Source organism: Oryza brachyantha, chromosome 1 (genome assembly GCF_000231095.2).
Source record: "Oryza brachyantha chromosome 1, ObraRS2, whole genome shotgun sequence".
Lineage (NCBI taxonomy): Eukaryota > Viridiplantae > Streptophyta > Magnoliopsida > Poales > Poaceae > Oryza > Oryza brachyantha.
The window spans coordinates 6338635-6363841 of NC_023163.2; the positions used below are offsets into that span (position 1 = coordinate 6338635).

General features: G+C 44.8%; 5 protein-coding genes across 5 annotated transcripts; 2 read left to right on the plus strand and 3 right to left on the minus strand.

The window, feature by feature from the left end:
• Positions 1 to 836: 836 nt before the first annotated feature.
• LOC102716074 (DNA replication complex GINS protein PSF2) lies at positions 837 to 5076 on the minus strand. Its single transcript, XM_006643930.3, has 9 exons — positions 4882 to 5076; positions 3582 to 3685; positions 3407 to 3481; positions 2910 to 3024; positions 2397 to 2496; positions 2279 to 2309; positions 2095 to 2187; positions 1480 to 1632; positions 837 to 1237 (listed from the first exon to the last, which is right to left on the minus strand). The coding sequence occupies exons 2-9, from the start codon at positions 3627 to 3629 to the stop codon at positions 1217 to 1219; spliced, it is 636 nt and encodes a 211-aa protein (XP_006643993.1). The 5' UTR covers positions 3630 to 3685; positions 4882 to 5076; the 3' UTR covers positions 837 to 1216.
• Positions 5077 to 11643: 6567 nt separating this feature from the next.
• On the plus strand, positions 11644 to 12856 carry LOC102711116 (geranylgeranyl pyrophosphate synthase 7, chloroplastic-like). Its single transcript, XM_040525604.1, has one exon. The coding sequence runs from the start codon at positions 11644 to 11646 to the stop codon at positions 12769 to 12771; it is 1128 nt and encodes a 375-aa protein (XP_040381538.1). The 3' UTR covers positions 12772 to 12856.
• A 2619-nt stretch (positions 12857 to 15475) lies between these two features.
• On the plus strand, positions 15476 to 16398 carry LOC107305603. Its single transcript, XM_015843835.2, has one exon. The coding sequence runs from the start codon at positions 15537 to 15539 to the stop codon at positions 16182 to 16184; it is 648 nt and encodes a 215-aa protein (XP_015699321.2). The 5' UTR covers positions 15476 to 15536; the 3' UTR covers positions 16185 to 16398.
• Positions 16399 to 18717: 2319 nt separating this feature from the next.
• On the minus strand, positions 18718 to 19992 carry LOC102716354 (expansin-A8). The gene is made up of 2 exons (XM_006643931.2): positions 19809 to 19992; positions 18718 to 19695 (listed from the first exon to the last, which is right to left on the minus strand). Exons 1-2 carry the CDS (start codon positions 19930 to 19932, stop codon positions 19064 to 19066), a joined length of 756 nt encoding a protein of 251 aa, XP_006643994.1. The 5' UTR covers positions 19933 to 19992; the 3' UTR covers positions 18718 to 19063.
• Positions 19993 to 23516: 3524 nt separating this feature from the next.
• On the minus strand, positions 23517 to 24768 carry LOC102711396 (expansin-A9). Its single transcript, XM_006645646.3, has 2 exons — positions 24561 to 24768; positions 23517 to 24453 (listed from the first exon to the last, which is right to left on the minus strand). The coding sequence occupies exons 1-2, from the start codon at positions 24694 to 24696 to the stop codon at positions 23825 to 23827; spliced, it is 765 nt and encodes a 254-aa protein (XP_006645709.2). The 5' UTR covers positions 24697 to 24768; the 3' UTR covers positions 23517 to 23824.
• Positions 24769 to 25207: the final 439 nt, after the last annotated feature.

Genomic DNA, 25207 nt, shown 5'->3' on the forward strand with positions numbered 1-25207 from the left:
AATTTCACGAATAAACATATGAACAAAGAACGCCAGACGGTCACAGCGAAGTCACTACAGGCATCTCGCTATCGATGGGTCAGGACTTCAAGTGTTACTAAGATCTTAGTAACCACTAGACTATGGACCCTTTCACACCATCATAGCTAGTTTCATTACGTGAGTTCATGCTTTGGGTTCTAAGCAAAGTTTGTGTCATCGGAAAACTTCAAAACCACCGTCCAACGGAGTACTATTATCATGATCTTTCTGTAGTTTTTGACGGTTTGTCGTCACAATAATCGCAGTTTCCTCAGATAGCATACCGTCGGTTTTGGTAATCCAGGTTCTAAGTTCTTGCTGCTTATGCAGACTGCAGCTGCTACAGGGATTTACTATATATATGCCTTTTGTAACTATGTTTCAGATTCAGAAAAAGAAAACGGTACTGTCCAGAAGTTCAAGTGGATCAGCCCAGACCAGTCCGTTGGAAGGTGAAAGATTGGGATCTCTCGCAGAAGATGTATTTTTATTGAACCAAGTAAGAAAGTGTTACTTTCGTTTTCGTTTCACGTTGTAAGATGATCTGGTACTCTCTCTAAATTCATATAGACGTTAATGAATCTAGATTCGTATCAAACACATTCATTGTTCAATAAATGAATTTATGTGAGCTCAAAACATATTATAACATATTATAATATAGAATGTAGAGAGTATCCAACATGGATCTAAGTAGAACAACTTTGTATGCAGTTCATCGAATTACATGGCTCAGGATGTCTGGTTGGGCATTCAAGCCCATGGCTTTCCTATTGTCAGAAAACACGAGCATATATCAATTACAGGTTTTTTTAGATAATGGATTATATTAAACCCGGCCTGTTAGGGTGTACACAGCCAAAATATTAATTATAGGTTATGCCAGAAACAGTAAAAATACATCACATAAATTATATTAATCCAGAATACTGGAGAAATCTCCCATTTGTGACAGATAATTGATGAATCTTACTACCTTTGCTTCCTCGGAACAAAACTAAGTTATATATAATAGTCCGACGAATTAGTGTTAAGAGATAATTTGGTCCACATCCCAGATTGAGGAAACGAAGATAGGTTCTAGCTAGTGAGATACAGAACGCTGCAGGCAAGCTGAGCGAGTACCTTCATTTACGGGAATCCACACATAGTAAAATTCAAGGGAATGACACGGGTCACATGCACATCCTGCTTGTTACCTGCGCCTTAGATCTCTCTGCAAGAAGGGAAATTATGAATGTTTATTAGCAAATGAGGTGAAAATGAGTAACATGTTATCAGAAGATTGATTTCAAGAAACAAACAAGTGACGCCTTTGCGATTAAATTCTACGAAGCAAGTGATCATGCAACATTGGTACGAAACCATTTATAAATACTATCTTAGTCAATTTTGATTGAAAAAACAGATCTTTCTAGGAAACCAGAACAAATCATGTGTACAAAAATGAAGGCTTACCCTTGGACCACGGTCTGTAACTGGTGTTGGTCTGCTCCCCATATTATCTGATTGCTGAATCATCTGTGGGCTATCATGCTTATAGAATGCTTGTAAAGTTCTCACCATGAAAGGACGAACGATATTCACTTCCATTGCGGAGAGATTTTTGAGCTGTGTATATGTAAAAAAAAATGCATAAGGTATTTTGATCAAAATATCAAGAGCTTAACTAACATGAAAAAAAAAAGATAATGTGTCATAATTTAAGATACAGTCATATGGAAATCATTGAGTAAGAATATTGAAAAGAACATGCAAGCATAAACAGTTTATGATAACAATTGTGTGACATCACAAACAGAAGAGTATTTATGGTCAATTAAACCAATCATTACTATGTAAATATAGAACCTATGAGAAAGGTTCTGTATGTTTATTTTGTTAGCCATACCTATGAGAAAGATTAAGCAATATAGTTCATATACACTACAAGAAACTTTGGATTAAAAAAAACATAAATGATAAATGGAACATAGGATAACACATGAAAGTACGGAAGAGCTTCAACATAATCTGAGGAACCAGGACAAGCAGTAGATATAGTGGCTAAAGCCTGGAGAGAAAATAAGATACCTTTACGGCATGAGTACGGCCTGATATTGTCTCCAATCCAGTCTCAACCTTGTGGAATCTGACATCTCTGATGTCCTCAATCAATGACCTCACCTGCATACAGCTAGAAGTAAGCCTTTTTTTTAAAGAATATGAAAAGCCAACTAGACAATGGAAATTTCTTCCGAAGGTTTCTGTAACTCACCAAATATGCATCTGAAATGTCATCACGAGCACTTGACATAAAAAAACAAGAGAGAAATAAGTGTTGCAGATTGTTATTGTAGAAGAAATGCCATTATAGATTAACTATGAATACTTACTGATCAAACAGAAGCTTAGATATTTCAATATAGTGGAATGGTAACGGTTGAAATTCTTTGGGTGACTCTCTTTCTGCATCTAATACCTGTGTCAAGCGGTCTAACAAAAAATAGTTAAAGGGTGAAACATACATCATACAATTAATGTATGAGCAATTTTACAATCCTTGAGAATGTACCAGGAGATACTAAATTTTACACTAAAATTTTGGTACCTCTCAGTACTTACTCAAGAACTGTAAAATTGTTTTTAATGTATAAACTAGTAACACAGACAAATCTGTAGTCAAGCACTCAGAATCTAAGACACAAACATAAACAGGATTTCAGGGGAAAAGGTATATAGATAGGCAATATGTCTTGGTAGGTTCTACGCATTACTATTGGAAATAAGTTGAGGCACAGAGCCTCCTTCATTTATGATTTATTCATTTGTGTCAGCAAATAGTGTAAATCTGTTGGCTATGATAAAGCAGGAGATTAAGCATCTCAAATATGCAAGAAAGAACTTACCAACAGTCATCCAGTTAGGTGTGCGGATGGTACACTTGCCACGCTTCTTAAGCGCAACCGCAAGCCAAAGAGGCACTTTGCTTGCCATTTGTGGGAAGAAGGGCCCGAAATCCCCCTATATGGTGAATTGGTAAGAGTGAGTGCTATGTTAACCAAAACTTACCAATTGAGACCACAAAAACAGCGCAGAATTTTTAATATCAATCCTCAGCATAAGACAACAGTTTGAACAGTAAAAATGGGAAACAGAAAACCTTATAGAGAATATGAGATGAGGAAACCAACCAATAGTTACTGAAACAGCAAAAGGAATTTATCATTCATCAGTGAAGTGAGCATCAATCACAGCAAAATACATGAATTTAGTATGAATGTATAATGTAGTTAACCATGTATATAGTAGTACCTAGGAAAGATAAACCCAGCACCAAAAAGGTGAGGTAAAACCAGTGGACAGGGAGAGTATTTGAAAATAGATGTCCGTGAATGGGACTTACACAGATCATGTTAAGGGCCTCCATGCGAATGTTGGGGACAATTTCAACAATCTCATCCTCTGCCACAAACTCCACCTGCACCAACCAATTGGATAGATGAACTTGGAACCAATGAATCCAGACCCAGGCTCTTGGAATGATTCAAGGAGGAAAGGATTGATGTAGGTCTGATTACCTCTGAGGGAGAGAAGATGGAGAGATGAGGGTCGGACTGCCCAGCCATCTTCACCACCAAGGCACTAAGTTGCTTACTCTATTTGATGATTTAGTGTTTGTAGTCTTTCAAAAAAAAAGACAAGAAAAATGAATTAGTGTTTGTTCAGTCCTCCTCGGCGTCTAAGATGTCAAACATTTACCCCATACAGATAATTCACATAGAGAGCAAATGGTAATTTATCAAACTTAGATAGTTGCTTAATTAGAAGAAGAAGAAAAATCTGAAGTTATGAACTGAACTACTGAAATGGATTCATAAATATTAGTTCAACATGTTTTGTCAGCACAAGCCGTTCTTACTTGATCTGCTACTATAAAAGGAGAGCCAACTGAGAAAATTCGGAAGATTAATCCATCCCCAAAGAGATTTCGTGTGGAGAAATTGGACAAAAATAATTTTAAGGATTTGTGCTAGGGTAGGGTAAGGTTGCTAACTTGCATTATCCCCTTCACAGCTAAACCAATCTAATAGAACCTAGTAATCAAGTATGAGGATCCAAGAACATTGTCCAACGGCTTTGTTCAGAGGATAGTCTTTTGGACTTCGGTTGTGTTTTGAGGTGAAATTCTATCTCTAATTTTCTAAGCCAGTACTCATTCTGATTTTTGTGACCACATACTTCATCTGAACTTCAGATGCCATTTTTTTGAAGAATACTACTACTAGCTATTACTACCACTGCGATTATCTTACAATTAATAAAGGAAGTACAAGGACATGTTGATTAAGCTACGGCATATTGATATGCCTAGTTTTTAGAACACATGGCAACCATATCCTTGATGCAACAATTCTCAGATGATGCATGGGTACATTTATTTAGATTTTTCTCAATTTTTACAAGGGTAAAGTAAGCTTCTAGATTCTATTATCGTTGATGTGACCAGAATACACATGATATGCACCTCTCTTTCAACCTTGCAAAGCTTACCGAAGCATGTTGTTTTTGTGATGCAGCCTCCTTTTGAGCACCAGCTAGCTAATTCAATGCAGTGGTGATACAAAACAAAGAAATGGAGGAGCTTAATGAAGCATGTAGCGATATGGGTCAAGCTCTATTATTTTTCTCAGTTCATTCCTGGCTGTCAGGTTCCCTTTATTTTTGCTTGGTTTATTTTGTGTCAAAACCATAATTTGTTTAATGGGCTAAGAGCAAACCACATGCTTGGTTTATTGGATCGATTTTGATCTACTTTTAATTGAATAGAGCAGCTGCTGTTGAAATTAAATATAAAGAGCAGTACAGTGTGAGTTATACCTGGAGTGGGCAGCGGATGGAGGGGGGCAATGACGCTGGATGGAGGGGGCGACAGCGGTGGCGGATGGAGGGGACGGGGGCGGTGGTGGAAGGGACGACGGCGGGAGGATGGAGGGAGCGACGGCAGAGCTGGATGGTGAGGGAGCAGTGGATGGAGGGGGCGACGGCGCCCGCGCCGTTGGATGGAAGCGACGGCGGTGGCGGATGGAGGGGGGGGGAGGCGGAGGAGGATGGAGGGGGCGGGGGCGGTGATGGATAGAAGGGAGACGGCGGCGGATGGAGGAGGCGGGGCCGCCGCGGCGGCGGCGGCGGCGGATGCCGGCGGCGACAGCAAAGCTGGACGAAGGGGGAAGCGATCTGAGGAGGGCGAGATTTCTGTGTATTGGCGCGAGCCGAAAAAAAATTGCGCGTTTTGTCCAATTGGGAATCCCACCGCGAGGCAAGTCTCCATTGTTTCACATTTTAGAACAAAACGCGGAAACGCGTTTTTGCAAATACAAAATACTACTCCTACCTCTATTTCATATGTACTTTGACTTTTTTTATAACGTTTAACCATTTATCTTATTTAAAAATTTAGTATAAATATAAAAAATGATAAGTCATGTTTAAACTTCTTTTAATAATAAAGTAAGTCACAAGCAAAATAAATAATATTTTTATAATTTTTTAAATAAGACAAATGATCAAACATTACAAGCACAAAAATTAAACATCTTACATTATGAAACGGAGGGAGTAATTTATAGATAAAAATTTTTTATACGTGTCCATAGTGACTCAAAAGTAAAATTTGTAAAATAAACCACTGTGAAAAAATCAAATCCAAAATTAAGTTTAAAAATTTAAATTTTGGCTTATAAGCAGTTACAACTGGGATACGATAGGAGCTCAAAATTTTGGCTCTGCCACTGCCAGTGTTTAGTAATGCTAAATAAATAGAGGTTATTTTGGATAATTGTCGTAGGAATGTTTTTAGCTCATGATACTAATATTTGATTTTGGGGGGTTTTATAGGTCTATTTTTGGGGTGCTCTAATGTTGTGACTTTTTTTTGTCAGAGACGAAAGTACACGGAACCAAAGCATTTTATATTATTCAAAATTTGTACCGCGGTATAATCATTTCTGTATCGTTTCTGATCGCATCATCAACTCTCCAACCAACTAGAAGCTTAAAAAGAAAATCTAGACCATTCAAATACTAGAAATTAACCACATAAGTGTCTTTCAACATTAATATTTACTAAATAACATAGAAATATTTATATTTCGAAATGGATAGAGTACTATAGTTTTTTCGTTGGGAACTGCTAAAAGATTATCGTTAATTTTTATAGGACTATAATATAATTACATTGTAACTATGCTACAATTATATGATAACTTTCAATTTATAGAACATTAGATCATCAAGTTGTATGGGGAAAATGAAAAAAAAATGATCTCATCAATATTTCTTCGAGAAGGGGGGAAAATCACATGGAGAGTGTTTTAAATACTCATATATTTTTTTACTTAGAAGTCACAATATAATTATTATATGAGATATACTATACCCGTGTGGTATAGCTAATAGCCTAATACACATGGCTTACACCTATATCATGGCTTTATTACAACCACCCTTCTCATGTACTCAGTCTTTTTTCATAGTAACATTTATTTTTAGTGTCAATATATCCATGTATATATATTTAGTTATCCCATCATAATCATACTCTTATTTGCTACATGTTTCCATTTTATTTAGATTTGAGCCGACTTTTCCCTACAAGAAGGTTAATGTACCAAAAGAAAGATGGCGACGTCATCGGCTTCGTTGCGCCATGGCCACAGTGTGCATGGAGACAACCATAGGCGATCCTGGTGTGACGGTGGCAATAGATTTGCTCCTGCGTCTTAAGCTTGCGAACGGCGATGGCAAACTCTTTTCTCCCTCTCCATGTCCTTCCTCCCTCAATCCCTCTCTATCATATCCAATGCTATGACGCTTGGCGTGCGTGGAACATATGTGTCACGAAATAGAGCTTAGGAGGCTAAGATGTATATGATGATTTCGTCTTCTTTTGATAGACATACCACGATGTACTCGTGGGGCATACTCGGGAAGCTCATGGGTCATGTGCCAAGTCGATCTACTTTCTTCAGCTTGGAATCCAGAGGTCGACAGTAGCAGTGATGGGTAATAAGGCGGTCCATCCACCACATAGATCTAGAGGTCAGCTTCATTTGGTGTATCAACTAGCCAAGGTGTGGTCGTAAGGTATCAGATTGACTACTGATGTGTAAAGGCAGGAGAAGACGGAGTTGTCTGTTACACCCCACCATGTCATATGTTAAGAGTGGTGCATCTTGCCATTAGTAGGGTACTAAGGTGATATCCCTTTATTCTTACATAAGCTTAAAATATCACGCGTGTAAAAATAGGTACAAAAGGACTTTGATCCCAGACTACATGTAAAAATTGAATTTTATGAACTTTTAACTACATGCGACGCAAACAACCATTTGAAAATTTATTTTGGTTCTATGGAAGATACTCATTTGAGTTTTTTTATTACATCGTTATTTTGGATATCGTTTGTCTTATTAAAAAATTTATCTAAATATATAAAATTATTAGTCATGTTTAGAGTATCCAAAGTAACAAACCATTCATAAAAATAATTAATAATTCTATAAATTTTTGAATAAAATAAATGATTAAAGCAAACTAAGAGACAGCTCGTTAAATAAAAAATCGGAAGAATTAACCTTGTTCTGTCCTGGCAGTGTGCGCGCCGGGGATTCCACGGCCGTGAGCCCGTGATGGAACCAAAGGGCGGTAAGTGCAGGACTGCAGGATGGCATCGGCGGTAGTTTGAGCTGCATCTGTGAGCAAGGCGCCAAGGCCGAGAAAATTGTAATTATAATATTTTCAAACACAGGTTTCGCTTGATTATCATTTTAAATTTTGGCTTCATTATATTGCCATTCTTAATCAGTTTCTACATGTTATCATACCATCCTAGACAAAAATACCCCTTCACTTCAGTTTATTGAGCCATGCGGGCGTACATCCGTGCGCTTGCCACAGCGAACCATCATGTCACTAGCAACTCGCCATATTGCCAGCAATCACGCCACATTTGGCTCCCAGTGGTCCCGTCAGCTAGCGTGCCACCTCTGTTGCACGGCTTGCGCCGCTCGCTGCGCCGCTGTGCCACCAGCTAGTGCACCCGTCGGCGACCCGCGCCGCAGCAACGATGACTTCCTCTAGTGCAAGTTGATCTCGACGACTCTGGCGGCCATGATACGGTGTACTCCCACGTGACACTGGTGCATGTGCAGTCCGTCGTAGGAATCAATGCCGGCTGGGGGATGCATGCCGGCGACCCTATTATTGGCGGAGGCTACAATGCCGACAGCGGCTACGACGGTGGTAGCATGATGCCCATGCACCCTCTCACCCTATCCATGAGCTTGGTTGGGTCCCAGCCTAGCTACGTGACCATGGCCCAGATTCCAGTGGCTCTGGTTGGCAGTGCGACCATGTCACACAGTGGCCACCGGCGAGCACGGAGAGAGGAAGAAGAGAAGCGAAGGGGTATTTCGTATATGATGGTATTACAGCGGGTAGAAGTTGATTGAGAGTGTCAATATAGCAAAGTCAAAATTCAAGATGGTATTCTAATGAAACATGTGTTTGTGGATGTTATAATAGCAATTTTCTCGCTAAGACCAGATGCAACAAGTGTAGGACGCATGAGACTCATATATAATTTTGAGGTGATGCTTTGGTTTACTACGTAAAATATCAAACGACATACTTATAGCATGAGACTCATATATAATTTTAAGGTGATGCTTTGGTTTACTACGTAAATATCAAACGACATACTTATAAAAACGTAATTTGTCTAATCTGAAACATGGCCGGCCGGGGAGCTCTCGATCGAACGACTCATCACCAAACTAGGCTACAGGGCACACTAGTACGGTACACAGCGACCTCGACCTCGACCTCGACGTCTCGTCTCGGTCTACAATATTGTATCGTTGTATGCCTGCACGCGGGCGAGCACGAGATCCAGCAGCGCACACATGCATTGTTCAGCGTGATCCACGCGAAAACGGACGCCCCCAAACACGCGCGCGCGCGCGCGAAGAAAACCCATCCATTTGCAGCCAGCGACGTACGATACGTACCGTCGCGATCGATCGATTTGTCGCGACTGCTGCTGCCGCACCCGTACAACCGAAGCCCAACGAATAAACATACCCACCGGCTCATCATCAGAAGACTGGACGAACTGCTGTCACCTTAATTAATTTGTCCACAACCACACAAGCTTTTCGCTAGCTAGCACGCATTGCACGCTTAATTTGCCGTACGTTTCGATCCACACACGCAGCGGGTCGTCGACGACTACCCGGGCCGGCCAGAGGACCCCACGAGCGCCACATGTTTTAATTTCAATTTTGAGCGAATTGTATCTCTTAATACGTTAGGTACTAAAGTTACTAAATTTTACATAAAAAACATCTTGATACCTAGTCAAAAATAATAAAATTGCTCTTAAATTTTATATAAGTACCCTGCATGATGATCGACGATCGATCGATCGCGACCGGACCTCCGAGACCGATCGGCCGGGTGCGAAAGTGTATTTCGCTTTAAGCTTATACGTCAAAACTTTAATTTTTAATTTTAAATCTAGTGTTGATTTTAAGGTTTTTCACCGAATTTCGTTTTCCAGTATTAACTCTTAGATCGCTAAAATATATATATATAATTTTTATTTATAAATTATATTTGGTTTTGGCGACCGTTTATGCGGCAGGCCCGACGACGGCTCGGAGCAAGTTCAATAGTTAATTATACGCACCGCTGTTCCTTACGGCCATAGATATTTAGTTGATACCAACTCTCTCCGTCCCTAAATGTCCCTAAATGTTTGAGGTTGTTGACTTTTTTATACACGTTTAACTATTTATCTTATTTAAAAAATTTACATAATTATTAATTATTTGTATATCACTTCATCTATTGTTAAATACACTTTTATGCATATATATAGCTTTACATGTTTTTTTTAAAAAATTGAATAAGATGAATAGTCAAACGTATATGAAAAAGTTAACGACGTTAAACGTTTAGGGACGAAAGTAGTATTTTTTTGAACTTTTCAATTCCAAATAATTGGTTTTTATTATGTTAGAATGAGTTTACGAAGTTATTCGGTGCATGCTTTCGAGACAAGTCAACGTATGCTATTCTTCCTTTTCAATGTTACTTAGTATTTGAGAAAATATTTTTATCGGTGTATAAAATATGACATACCCAAAAACTATAGAAAGATATTGTCAAGATCTTTATGGAAGACTATTGATGGTCAATAGTTTTTAAACTGTGATCAAATATCTTTCTAAACATCAAATATTTATGACCAAATGAGGTAAACTGCAGTCACGTTCATTAATTCGTATCGAAAGAGACTAATTATCTACTACAATAGTAACAGCAAATTGTACCCTCCATCATCTTCCTGGTGGCTGATCAACTATAGCCAAAATTGTACACTTATAAAACAGGCACCATCTACCTAAACTTATAAGATACTACATCCATTTCATTTCTAGTCATGCCTAAATTTATTTATTAATAAACATATATAATTTATATATATGTATGTCTAGATTTATAAGCAAGACAATACTTCAACATCTTACATTTTGAAAAGAAGGGAGCAGTACTCAACCACCACAATACAATCACTTTTGAGACATGTAAGCATAATTAAATAACCACGTTACTAGTTTTTAAAGAAGCTAAAGTATTACATCTTATCATGGGATGAAACCTTACACCTAACAAATACGTAGTCGGATAACTCGTCGATAATTTGTTTTATTGATATTTCTATGTCTCACGGGATGCAACTTAACTAATCATAACGTAACTATAACTTTGTATCTGCCTTTTCCACTTCATTTTAAACCAACCGTTTCTTTACTCTATCTCTATTTTGAAATACTAAAAATAAGTGGAACCCATTGTCTACTTCTTAATTATCTTATCAGTCCTAGTTAAAGTTTATATTTTAAAAATTATTTTTTTATATTTTAGTTTTCTCATACCGTACTCTACATTCTAGCCATTGCATTTAAATTACAAATATTATAATATAAATGATTAAAGATTTTTTATAAATTATTTACTTATCATCTTCGGTCTACCACATACCTACAGTAGCGTCAAAGTCATACAGAGTAATGGCTCTTTACGCATAGTGATTACGGTTTCAAAGAACCTAGAAGACATCCTCCCGCCCGGATGGTAATTATAATCAATTGTCAAACCATCACCCCTCCTTCGTCACCACTGCTCTCCCCTTGTGCTCGCACCTCCGCTCCACGCTGCACCCCTTCATGCTGCGCTACTCCACTCCACCAACTCCGCGCTCTGGCACGTGCCTCCCGCACGTTACTTCACGTCCTTCGTATTGTCTCGCCGTTCGACGTCGATGATAAAATGATACTAGTTGGTATCTTCTACCTCATAACTTATCCCGTCCTCTAGTCGGCCTACGGCTGTTTTAAGCTGCCGGCTGTGCGAAAATCACCAAATGATTTTAAAATTTAAATCCGTACCAGCACAGCTGACGATTTTTTCCCTCTATTTAAACCACATCCCCAGCACGTTAATGACCACGCCCAGCCCAGCTCAGCCAACTTCTCTGAGCTTTGCTTCCATTGTGTCGTCACTGCAGTGTTTGACATGCACGTAGTGCTCGCTCAATCCACGATCATGGACAAGCTCGCCTCCGGCTGCCTCCGGCACGTCGGCGGCGCAAGCTCCAGCCCCTACGCGGCGCCGCTCCAGCTCCAGAGATCCGTCTCCACGCTCGCGCGGGCCACTGGCCGCAGCCAAAGGCGGGGACTGTCCGTCGCGCGGTGCGTCATGGGCGCCGCGGCCACGACGGAGCTGAAGGGCGGCGGCGGCGGCGGCGGCGGTAGCTTTGACTTCCAGCGGTATCTGTCGGCCAGGGCCGGCGCCGTGCACGACGCGCTGGACCAGGCCCTGCCGGTCGGCATCCCGGAGCGGCTCTGCGAGTCCATGCGCTACTCCGTCCTCGCCGGAGGCAAGCGGGTGCGCCCCGTGCTCGCGGTGGCCGCCTGCGAGCTCGTGGGCGGTGCCGCCGCGGCGGCCACGCCCGTGGCGTGCGCCGTCGAGATGATCCACACCATGTCGCTCATCCACGACGACATGCCGTGCATGGACGACGACGGCCTCCGCAGGGGCCGCCCGTCCAACCACGTCGTCTTCGGCGAGTTCACCGCCCTCCTCGCCGGGGACGCGCTCCTCTCCCTCGCGTTCGAGCACATGGCCCGCGGCTGCGCCGAGCTGGGCCTCCCCGCGGCGCGCACGCTCAGGGCTGTCGCCGAGCTCGGGAGCGCCGCCGGCGCCGGGGGAGTCGCCGCCGGGCAGGTCGCCGACAAGGCGAGCGAGGGCATCCCCGTCAGCTTCGCCATGCTGGAGTACATCCACGTGCACAAGACGGCGCGGCTCCTCGAGGCCTCCGCCGTGTCCGGCGCCATCGTCGGCGGAGGCACGGACGCGGAGATCGAGAGCGTCCGGCGGTATGCGCGCAGCATCGGGCTCCTGTTCCAGGTGGTGGACGACGTGCTCGACACGACGTGCACGTCGGAGCAGCTCGGGAAGACGGCCGGGAAGGACGTCGAGGCCGACAAGGCCACGTACCCGAAGCTCCTCGGCGTCGACAGGGCCCGCGCGTACGCCGCCGAGCTGCTGGCCATGGCCGAGGCGGAGCTCGAGGGGTTCGACGCCGAGCGCGCCGCCCCGCTGTGCCACCTCGCGCGATTCATCGCCTACAGGCAGCATTGATAGCTCGATTCAGCGAACAGCGCAGCCAAAATTATGCGGTTGCACGTACGAATTATTTGTACACTTTTTTGTTTACTTTTTTGCTCATAAGACCAACGCAGGCATCTTTGGGTTTTTCACGATGGTTTGTTTTTCGACTTTTGTTGTAAGATCTTTAATGACATATATATAAAATATTATTTATTTACAAATATGATGGTTATTGTTTTTCAATCACTAGAAAGAATTCATGTACTCAAGTTTCAGGCCCAATTATAGATGGCCCGAGACCCAACGTCCTGGCCCACGACATGACAATTTGGTCCGACCGAAGCATAGCATGACACGACAGGTGTCGAGGCTATGCTAACCCGACTCGATAATTGGGTTATGGCTAGACCGATGCCTTAGCATGATTGATTGGCTTAGCACGACCTAATAATGAGTAGGGAAGAAAAATAGTTAAGAGATCCAAAACAAACTTAATTTAGTAATAAATTAAGTAATATAAGGCTTAATCTAAAGAAAAAAAGTATATAATATAGACTTATCCTAGTCATATAAGACACGACCGGCCCAAAGGAAGAGAGACGAAAAGTAGACTCTTCTAACCATATAAAACACGACCCAAAGAGATGAGGGAAGAAATTGTACTTATTTAGTAGAGAAACATGATACGTCGTTGTGCTTTCGGGTTGACCCGACATGCCCTGACTCTTATTGGGCTATGCCTGAGCCATCTGTGCAACCCGTGGGCAGGCTCGCCTTACGCTTAGGTCGGGCGTACCAGGTGGACGAATTTCGGCGGAAAAAGTACACGCAAGGTCCCTCATTTTGTCACCGAGTTACAAAATTGTCCCTGAACAAAAAAAACCAGATATAACACATCCTTCAACTTACAAAACCGGTGCAAAGGAGGTCTCTTGGTGGTTTTGTCTCCGGTTTTGGCTGATGTGGCGTCTACGTGGCTCCTTTGACTAGATCATCGTCTTATGTGGCATTGAAGTGGCGCCCACATGAAAAATTCAATCCGAAAAAAAAACATGGCCCACTTTTCATTTACACTAGAAAATAATAATAATAAATGATGGCCCCATATGAAACTCACATGTCATCCTCTGCTACTTCCTCCTTTCTCCTTCCTCTCCTCCTTTCTCCTTGCCACACAGCTTCGGGCGGAGCGGGCAAGCTCGCCGGCCTCCCTGCCCCTCTCGCCGGCCCTGACTCCTCCCTCTCCGTCTTCATTCCCTCGCTCTTATCTTCCAGCTGATGAACTCACGAGATGCACTAAGACACCGTTGCCAGGGATGCTGGAGGGGAGCAGCGGCTGTGGCGTCCACGAGCAGCAGCAAGCGCCGATGACGAAAATCATGCCGTGGTTGCTCAGTTCCTCGAACATGATGACGAAGGCCTTGGAGAAGGACTGCATCCCCCGTGCTATTAGGCATCTTGTGGAACTGGAGTGGCAGACACCAGTATAAAGACATGGCCCTTGCTTGTTTGTGTTTTACGTTGGTCAGCATGAGCAACCCATTTAGGGTCGCCATCACCATGCCGTCGAAGATGAGGTTTGTGCTGGTGAACTCGTTGAAGATGAATTGCTCTTGGCTGCTGGCCCGCTGCCGTGGGGTAAAGTACATCGAGGACTAGGAAGAAAATCAGGAGGAGGAGCGGCATTTCTGATTTTTCTGGCTTGGGAAGGACCATTCCCTCGGCTTGCTCGCTCCGGTGTGCTACACTTCATCGCGTATGCCATGAGAAGCATCGCTGCTCGCGTGCGCCATCGTCACCCACCGCTTCTTGGCTCGTTGGTCCAGCGATGCTGAATCACGAGCTCCAAGTGAAGTGCCGTCGGATCCAATGGATCAGGCATCAACCGTTTGTGTGTGTGAAGTGCCGCCTCCTCCCTCTCCGTCCTCTCGCCTCCGACCTCCCCGCCCCGCGCTCCTCCCTAGTCAGCCATCGGCGCGCCCACCGCGCCAACACTCCTCCCCTGCCTAGAGGAGAGGGTTCTCCTCCGGCCGCCGCCGTCGCCATCTTCGCCCCGGACATCCGACCCAGGCATGGCGGCCTACTCCCGCATTGCAGCCACTGCCACCGCCGTCGTCTCGTCGTCGGACGCCGGACGTCCTCCTCTCCCACCTCGCCCCCGGCGACCTCCTGCCCATCCGTTGGCTGGCTTGTCTAGAGAAGAAAAGTGAGAGAGAGAGGGGGGAAGAGAGAGTGATGCAGTGGCATCATGACATATGGGGCCCACGGTGACTCGATTCAGACAAAACCGGGGTCAAAACCACCGGAGGACTAAAGTGAACAGTTTTATAAGTTCAAAGACATTATATATCTGGTTTTACGGTTTTAGAATGATTTTATATCTTGATGACAAGACGAGGGATCTTAAGTGTACTTTACATACTGGGTGTCGGGCCGAGTGGCCTATATGGCTATCCATAGGCCCAAATGGTATGGATTGTTCCGTACAGCCCATTTTTCTGCTCCCTCGTGGCCCAGCTCGTCACGTTCTTGTTGGCCCAGCACAAACCGATTTAATTTGGATCCCTTTTCTTCCGTCTAAATGTACAAAAAGATGTGCTATTACAAGATTATTATTCTATCCGCAATTTGCAAAAGCAAATGATCCAATGACCCGACACATTGTGCTCAGCGAATATGTTCTCCTCCATAAACCAGCCATTACACATTGCACCGGCCAATTTCGCGACGCTTATCTCGCATATAATTTCCTCGCAAACATCTCAGGTGGCGGCAGCAGCAGCAGCTCGACATCCATGGCGTTGCTCAGAGCTCTCCGCGGCAAGCTGCGGTTGCGCGGGAACTCGTCTCAGTCGTGCACCGGCTCGCTCTTGCTGCCAGTCTCTGCTGTCGCCATGCTCCTGTGCGCCACCGATTTGTCAAGGGTGGTCGTCTTCTTCCTGCCGCTCGTGGCGTCCACCTCCATGTGCTGCGCGGCGGCGTACCTGCTCGTCCCCGCGCCACCGGAGTCCGATGGCGGCGGCGGCGCCGCGGCGAAGGAGGTGGTGCTCGTGCGCGGCGGCAGGGCGGAGGTCGGGGTGCTGCAGGTGTTCGACGGCGCGAACGCCACCGTGTACGGCGGGGACGCCGGCGACGTCACGACGGTGGGCTGCTTCTTGCACTACAGGCCCGGGGGCGGCGCAGCCGGTGGCGGAGGGTGGACGAAGCGCGGCGTCGACGAGGACGGGGAGGAGGTGGTGTTCGCCGGCAGGCTGGCTGCCGTCGTCGGCCAGGACGACGACGGCGCCCGCGAGCTCGAGGAGGAGCTCGCCGCGATGCGGGTGGACCGGCTGGCCGAGGGCGTGTGGGACAGCTACTTCGGCGGGTGGTCGAGGTGGAACTACGTGACGGATGCGTACAACGACGACGACGACGACGACGCCAACATCACTCTCAGCTCTTGAAAACTTGAAGCTAATGTATAAGTAGCTGGGCATGATCAGATTAACTAATTTGGGAGCTAATTTGAATTCTGATGCAGCATACTTTATATGTTTAATCTTATAAAAAAATATTGTCTCGGATGATAGTTTTACTCATGAAGCTCGATCCATAATAAACAATACGGTGAACTGAAAATTGATACCTTAACAGTGTAATTAACGGTCCCGTTAGCTTTTTGATTGAAAAAGTCAAACGACATGCTTATAAATAAAAAATAATTTATAAATATATATATATTAGCGATCTAAAAGTAAAAACTGAAAAATAAACTTTAATAAAAAGAACCTTCAAAATTAACTATAAGGTTAAAAGTTTAGATTTTAACTTACAAAAGTAAGAAAAACGAAAAAAACCAATGGTGCAAGTGTATCATGCATAGATTTTTAAGTTGGTAGCTACATATATGTCATTCGAAACACAGGCGGCGCACGTGGAGAACACAAGCACGGAGACCTTTGGAGACGATGAAACTATGCCACTCGCAAGTAGCAACAGACCAACAGTAGCCATTACTCATGTGTATGCATCTGGTTACAGTTTCTGCAGGAATCGGATTCTTAATCACCTTTTTTCTCTCTGCAGAAAAGAGTAAGCTTCATCACAGCTTCAGCGCCCCACAAATCACATCTAGGAGCTGGACGTAACGCTGAAGCCTCCGGCTTTATTCCTCCAGAAACAGCAGCACCCACTCTTCGCACAAAATAAATAAAGAAAACTGAAACAAGAAAACTCTTTACTGATCCTACTTCCGCTATGAATCTAACACATTTAGTAGTCTAAACGTGTGAAAAGAAATAAAAGAAAATTCTACTGTAACTTAAATTGGTGACCGGAAGAGGGAACCCAAACCAACGCGGCTGAACCTGCCGGTTTCGCTTCGTGCGCCGGTCGCGGTTTCGCACGGAAGACGAGGCGTTTGGGGGAGTTTTGGGCCGTAATTGGGCCAAACTTACCGAGCAGAATGCAGTTGGGGTGTCCCTTGCTGTCCTGCCTATGGCGCCGTGCAGTGTGTGTGCCCCCACTCACATTCCGCAGCCGAGGTGTGCTAGTTGGGCCGGGCCCGTTAAATCTAGGGAAATTGGCCCTGTTCCTTTTTTTTAAAAAAAAAAATCACGAGTGCAAAAGTGCACTTTATCTCCCTATATTACCGGTCAAATTTTATGGGGATGCTACGGTACGGTACCCCGTCACGGTGTGGTGCTCAATGGGCTGGCATCAGGTGTGGTGCTCGAGTACCCCGTCACGTTGGTGAGGTGGAGCACATCAAGGATAGGCACAAACTATGACGAGGCAGATGGATCCAGACACCGTTGCCGCCTTCCCCTTTTGTCTTCTTTCTCTTCCACGACCGCATGCGATATAGTCAGGCCTGTAGCATCCTTCCCCATCTTCACCTCCTTCCCTTCGGCTGGCACTGCCGTCGGCATTGCGAGCTTTCACCTCTCCTCCTCGCCATGATGGCTATAGGGTAAGAGGGAGGGGAATAGGACCTACTAGCACGTGGGTCCCACTATATTTATATAATTTTGGCTGGAATATGAGCTATATATATCAGTTTTATTTTTATATTTTGATATTTTTTTCTGATGTTACGTAAGCGCCATTAGTACAAATACCATGTCAACCAGCCACGTAGACATCGCTTAAGTCAAAACCACTCTAAATACTGACCTAGATACTGACCAAGGACATGTGCATGGTATTATAGAAGATGAGGAATGTGATGCATTCAGTTTCATTGATCGTGGTTGAGGGATAAAAATAAAATTCGACTTATAGCTGAGCGAGGTAAAGTGGACCTTTTCCTTTTCGAGTTAATGTGGTCAGAGTTTTCTTCTTCGATCCCTCTGTTTTCCATTTTCCCTTGCTCACCGTGCACCTAGTATGGATTCTATTCTTTTTGGGTAATGTAGTTCTATCTAACGTTACTTTGCTGGAACATTCGTTTAAGCATATTCCTATGGGACTGTGTACATATCATTTGACAAAAAACCATCTAGAATCATGTGAATTTCGGTCTATTGGATTGTGCTTTGCGATTTATGTAAGCATCAAAATCCCAACCGTCACTCTTCTTTCATCTGCATCATCCCAACGCCAAATGAGCTCGACCGGTAGTTGCTGCTTCATCGCCGTCCGGGCTCATCCGTGCCGGCGAGGTCCACCGCCTCGATGGCCACTGGGCCGCACCTCAAAAACTCGAATATTAGGAAAGAACTTTAATATCAACTAAATAAGTAGAAACGAGAATTTAAAACCAGACTGACTAACCCACCACAGGAGCTAGCCAGAATACCTCGATGCCCACTGGGCCGCACCTCCTATCGTCATCTCTCTAAACTCATAGAATTCCTCCGTCTCTCCGTCCAAAACCCCGAAACCTAGCTGGTCAAGACGTCACCATCTCGCCGGAGCTGGAGGAGAAGTATGCTAGCATGAATCATGGTGCGGGTCCAAAGGTGAAGAATTCACTAGAACTAATCCACCATAAATTCGAACGAAGATTCGCAATTCCTTGGTTTGATACATACCATGCGACCAATTAAATTTCTCTTGCATCGCGAGCTCCTCACGATACTTCCATGTGCCAATCCAAATACAACTATACAAATAGGCACGACATAATTATACGTGCGTACTGGAGTATACACTAGTAAATAAATAAATAAATAAAAAGAAAAGAAAAAGTGCAGTACATATAGTGATTGATATACACAAGCTTCTTCGTGGGCGGCCTTCCATCCTAAGCCACGTCGATCAAATGGCCCTAACCACTCCAATCGTAATAATAATAAGAGATCGAACGGTCCAGATTAAATGAGATGCTCGCGCTCGCTGGTCAGAAGAACTGAGCGGCGGGCGACGTGAAGGTGGAGCCGAAGGACCAGCCGGGCGGCGCGACGTCGGACGCCGTGACGACGCGGCCGTCGTCGGACTGGACCCGGAACGACAGGGCCTGGCCGTCGAGGCGCGCGTTGCTCTGCCAGTTGGCGCCCCAGTTGCGGCTCATCGCCATCCACTGCGTGGCGGAGCCCTTGATCCACATCTGCGCCACGGCGCCGCTGCCGCCGACGTTGGTCACCAGCACCAGCTCGAAGTAGCTGTGCCCGTTCACGGTGAACCGGATGCCGCCGCTCCGCTGGCACGGCACGCGCCGGTAGTTCACCGGGACGATCCCGGCGCGGTACACGGCGATCGTCTCCCACGCCGGCTGCGACATGTCGAAGTGCTGCCGCGGCGGGTTGCACCACCCGCCGGCGTCGCTGGCCAGCGCCCAGTTGGGAGGGCAGAAGTTGGTCGCCGTCACGGTGATCGACGTCCCGGGCTTGCACCACCGCGTCCTGCGGGCGTCGCACGCGATCGTGAAGCAGGCGCCGCACGCCGCCCCGTTGTTGAACAGCGCCGTGCTCAGCGCCGCCGTCCGCGTCCCGTACCCGGCGCCGTACAGGTTGCCGTACCCGCATGCGCCTCCTGATCATATCACATGCACGATCCATTAGACTAACTCAATAATTTAACCTTGCAAAAAAGATTTAACATCTTGATTAGCTGATCGAACTTGCAGTTGCTTAATCATTACTAACCCATGGTGCCCGACGCGTCGCTGCCGCCGTAGAAGGTGGCGAAGGCGGGGGTCCATTGGGCCGCGGACGCCGTGAGCAGGAGAGCGCAGAGAGAGGCCAGGAGCAGGAGCGTTCCGGCCGCCATTGTCGCCTCAGTGCAAGCTCGAGCAGTGCAATTCAATTCTCTTTTGCTTGAACTGGCTTGCTTTTGTGTTCTGCACAAGCACGCATCGCCACACCTCGGTATATATACTGTCTCTTGGCTGCAGCTTAACTGATGTGCTAACTGATTCGGTTGATAACTGCAGGTATTAATAACTTTGTTAATTCCTGAGACTGTTGGTATGTTCAAATGGAAGATTTGCATGCAGTGAGAAAGCGAATGATTAGAGCCTCTACTTTTTTTTAATCTTATAAAGTTCATTTTTTTTCTTGCCTTTGAGTAGGGCTTGATTAGCGTGTAAATGGGTTGGCTGATCTTGACTTTTGCGCGCATCTGCACGTTGTGTTCATGATTGGGTGTCGCTGATTTCGTCAAGAGCAAAACTTGTTCTGCTTAATTAGTTAACCCGATCGAACTGGCTAGCTGACTAGCTCCCTGTATTAATTGCTGTGTACTTGACCGTAATGATCGTGTCGTATACTCATTCCGTTATATATTATAAAATTTTCTAAATTTATTTAGATTAATCTATATATCAATGTATATGTTTTATATATGTGTCTAGATTTAACAATATATCTTGTCTTTCTTTTCAAGGTTTCTTAGAGACAAAAAAAAGGACGGTACATGTATGCACAGTGAGTTTCTTTTCAAACGCCAGAATTGCAGAAGCACTTATCATTGTGATATAAGAGCTTTGTAGCAGCTAATCTACTTGGAACGTTTACCTGCCGATCGGACGGCTCATGAACTCCTAAAGTCAATTTACCTTTATTTATGCAAGTCAAGACAGTCAGCTTTCACTGCCCAAAGTGCGTCGCATTCTTGGTTAAGACTCCAACTATGGCCGTGTTCGGCCAGAGAGTTAGACTAACTTCTCTCTTTTTTCACATGCACGTTTCCCAAACTGTTAAACGGTATATTTTCTAAAAAAAAATTTATAGAAAAGTTACTTTAAAAAACCATACTAATCTATTATATATTTTTTTAATAATTAATAATTAATTAATCAGGTACTAATCTATTACTACGTTTTTCGCACCGGATAACTAACCCATCTTTCACTCCAAACGAACGCAGCCTACTATTACGTCCTTGCAGGGTTACTACTCGTCTATTTCCTATCCTAGTGTTTCGTGTGTACTCGTGGGAAGCAGTTTTTTAGCACACGGGTGTATATACACTCGTTGCTTGCATATCATCTAAATAGTCATTAAAAATATAAAAAAATTAACAAGATAATTTAATATGAGTTATATCACTCCACCAACATGCAAGTTTAAATTCATCTTCTACAAGTTGTAGCAAAAATACTGCATCGAGTTTACACTCTTGTGTTCTAATACTGCATCGAGTTTACACTCTTGTGTTTTAATACTGCATCAAGTTTAAATTCATCTTCTATAGGTTGTAGCAAAAATTCATCTTCTTCGAGTCACATTCTTGTGTTTCTAATACTGCATCGAGTTTACACTGTCTCTCTGCAGTGCATGCAGGCAATCGAGGAGAGAATTAATAATCTTCGATCTCTCGCCATAATTCAAGGGCCATACCTAATGGTATATATTTATACCAACATCTGAAACCGTTGGTCTAGCTAATTCGCTGCACAAAACCGCCATTTTCTTGAGATTCGCAGAGAGAAACGCCATTGATAATGCAGAGATGACTTTGTTTATGGGGAATGCTACGTTTGTCAGTTAGGTAGAACATGCTAATGCGCGGAAAACACGGCTGCTAATCACCCCGTGATGAACACCATATATATTATATGCACGTAGCTAGTATATAGTTCAATTCGTTCGTTGGGTACCGGTACGAGTTGGTTTAAGAAAATTTTAATTTGCTGCCAAGCAAGTGCCAATTAATCACTCAGGGATGAGAGGTTTAAGCCCTTTAAGGTCAATCACGCAAAGGTTTTGGTGTAAGCAACACCGGCCACCTTGTGCACGTTATCGTATCAGCTGGTGTACTACCAGTATTTGAGAAGCACTTTTGGTTGGGATGATGAGGGTAGAGAAATTAACGGATTGGATGGTGAGATGTCTTTTTCTTTTCTGAACTTGATACGATTCTTGATCACTTTTGTTATTTTGCTATTGATCAACCGTTTGATTTTTTTCCTTATATCAAACACGCGCGTAATGCATGGGGCTAGAGAGGGAGGGCGCGTATAAGATTTTTGACTTGTGTGTATGTCTTCAGATTATCATCTAATAATAGTGACGATTTGATTGATAGAATTAAAATTTTCAAACATTTGATCATTAGGCGGACCCATTCATGATTGGCTTATCTCTCACTGTCGCATGATGGTTTAGACTATGCATTTTTGCGAGTACTCCCACTCATGTCCTCCTGGGTACGTAGTGAAAGGGTGGATCAGCTACAACAGTTTTATTTAAGAAAAAAGATCTTAGGGCGTTAATATTGATGTGCCACATATATTCTTCTATGCACTTTGTTGTTAACTATAATTAGAACATGTGTTGTTTTGAAACAAAGTTAACAGGAGTAACATGCTAAACGCCCTTAAATCAAGGTAAGCTTAAAGTCATAGGCATGAACAATTTCAGGTCAGAATCAGATAGATAAAAAAGATAAACTTTACTAGAAAACACTTAAAATTTGTATAGTTTATTGGTGGATATCGTAAAAATGTACCATGGTTGAAGTACCTATAAAAATAGCAATTTACTATATGACATCGCAAACAATTTCTAAGAGCATTTTTAACATCCTTAAGAAATATCTAAAGTTACCATAATTTTTAGTGTAAAAATTTAGGGCTTTTTTTATCATCCTTAAAAAGTCTCTTGAGTTGCCAAAGATTTTAGTGTAAAATTATGGTACCTTAAGGTATCAAAATTTTCTTTACTTTTGTTTCAGTCCAACAAAAAGTACCTTGAGTTACTAGTACCTCGCGGTACCAAATCGTTTCTGATCGTTGGATCTAACAGTGCGCATCCTACTCAGTTAGATCCAATGGTTTGAAACGATTTGGTATCTCAAGGTACTGGTACCTCGAGGTACTTTTTGTAGTACTGACAACAACTACGGAGTGGTGGTAGTACCGACAACGATGAGCAAAACCGGGTGGCAGTGGCTTGTGAGCTGGTGCATAGAGAGAGGCCAAAGTAGAACTCGTCGTCCTGTGCTTCTAGATCCGAGTGGATAACGACATAGGGTAGTGCTGGCAACGGATCAAGGTATTTGGATTCAAGCATCAACAAGCTCCTCCTACTAACGATTTTGGTGCTTGACGAGCCCGTCTTGGCTTGGAGGCAAGGCGGTTATGAGCGAAGTGAGAGTGACGAATAAGTCAACTTAGTGAATAAGGTAGATGTTACCCATGCCTCCTCTGTCGGTCTTAATCGGCCTTGTTGCCACAACTGGGCATCTCCTCTTCGACCTTCTCTAAGTTCGTCTGAAGAACTGGTCTTTGAGACCTCTATTTAACCGCGCTGTAGGAGAGAGATTAGAAAGCTGCTGAGATGTGGACCTCATCCTTTATGTGAAACTCACATGTTAGGAACAAATTCATAGGATCCACTGTGACATGCCGCATCGGTGTTGGCACCTGGGATATGTTTATGGACCTTAAAATATATTTTTAAAATTCAGAGATGCAGATAATATGGATAGACAAGTTTAGACCGTCTATGTATTTTACTCGACAATGATTTAAGAGGGCTGTGCATGCTTTTAGCAAATCGAAGATCCAACAGCTGTGACCTCATTTGGGCCAGCCATCCCAAACGAAATCCTACATCTCCAAAGTCCAAGCAGGCTTTGAATCAGGCCCAATAATCCAGCCCCATCAAATCTGTACACGTAAGCTAATTTGGCCCAAGAAGGAAAATTCCCTACAGGCCTAGCTGAAGTTGACGCTGGACTGGTACGTGGACCCGAACTGCCAGTTCGCCGGCGCGACGTCGTACGCCGTGACGACGCTGCCGTCGTCGGCCTGAACCTTGAACGACAGCGCTTGTCCGGTGAGGTACGCGTTGCTCTGCCAGTTCTGCCCCCAGTTCCGGCTCATGGCCAGCCAGTCCGTCCTTGATCCCTTCACCCACGCCGCCGCCACGGCGCCGCTGCCGGCGACGTTGCTGACGAGCACCAGCTCGAAGTAGTCGTGCCCGCTGACGCCGAACCGGATGCCGCCGCTCCGGCTGCAGGGCGTGCGCGCGTACCTGACGGGCACGATGCCGGCGCTGTACACGGCGATCGTCTCCCACGCCGGCTGCGACATGTCGAAGTGGCGGCGCGGCGGGTTGCACCACCCGCCGGCGTCGCTGGCCTCGTTGTAGTTCGGCGGGCAGAAGTTGGTCGCCGTCACGGTCACCGACGTGCCGTTCTTGCACCACCTCGTCGCCGCGGCGTCGCAGGTGACGACGTAGCACGCGCCGCACGACGCGCCGTCGCCGTACAGCGCCGTGCTCAGCGCCGTCGTGGCCGTCCCGTACCCGGCGCTGTACATGTTGCCGTAGCCACACGAACCACCTGCAACAACAAACAAAAATGTCTCAATCTAAGCGATGCATATGCATGCAAGCATCGGCCTCCGGGTGATCAAACCCGTCGAGGGTGTTCGGCCTCGATCAGTTTACCCATGGTGCCCGACGCGTCGCTGCCGCCGTAGAACGTCGCGTTGGCCGCCGTCCACTGCTGATCAGCCGCCGAGCCGCCCAGGCGAGACGCGCACAGGCTCAGGAACAAGACGACCAGCACCTTCGTCTCCTCCATTCTCGCTGCTGAAACCTGAATTGATCTTCTTCCTCCTCCAGCTTGCAGAAGAAGAGCATGTCTCCTCTGCTACTTATAGCTACGAAATGGCCGGCGAGGCGACGTTTGACGAGGCGAGATCATGCGCGGTACGCATGCATGTGGCTTGACTGATTCTCTCTGATCAATCATGGCCGGTCGTCAACTCATCGTGGATCATCACGCATGGTAACAATAATCAACTAACAGCTAATCAATAGCACACACGACAGCAGATAAGCCTATGGGGACGCACACTAATCAGTAGATCAACTCATGAATGTTTCTGATGTGACATGGTCAATCCTTCGCCTGAACCACGATGTGATCAGAGTATGATCGATGTCACGGCCAGGTGATTGTTTCTTGGAAGGGTGTTTCACCGGTGCTGATCACGGGCTGTCGGGTCGTTCTTGGAATTGTAGAGTTCCATACGATAGAGTTTCAGTCCGTGACCCTGTCATTTTTGTATGATCAATTGGCCCTTGGTGAT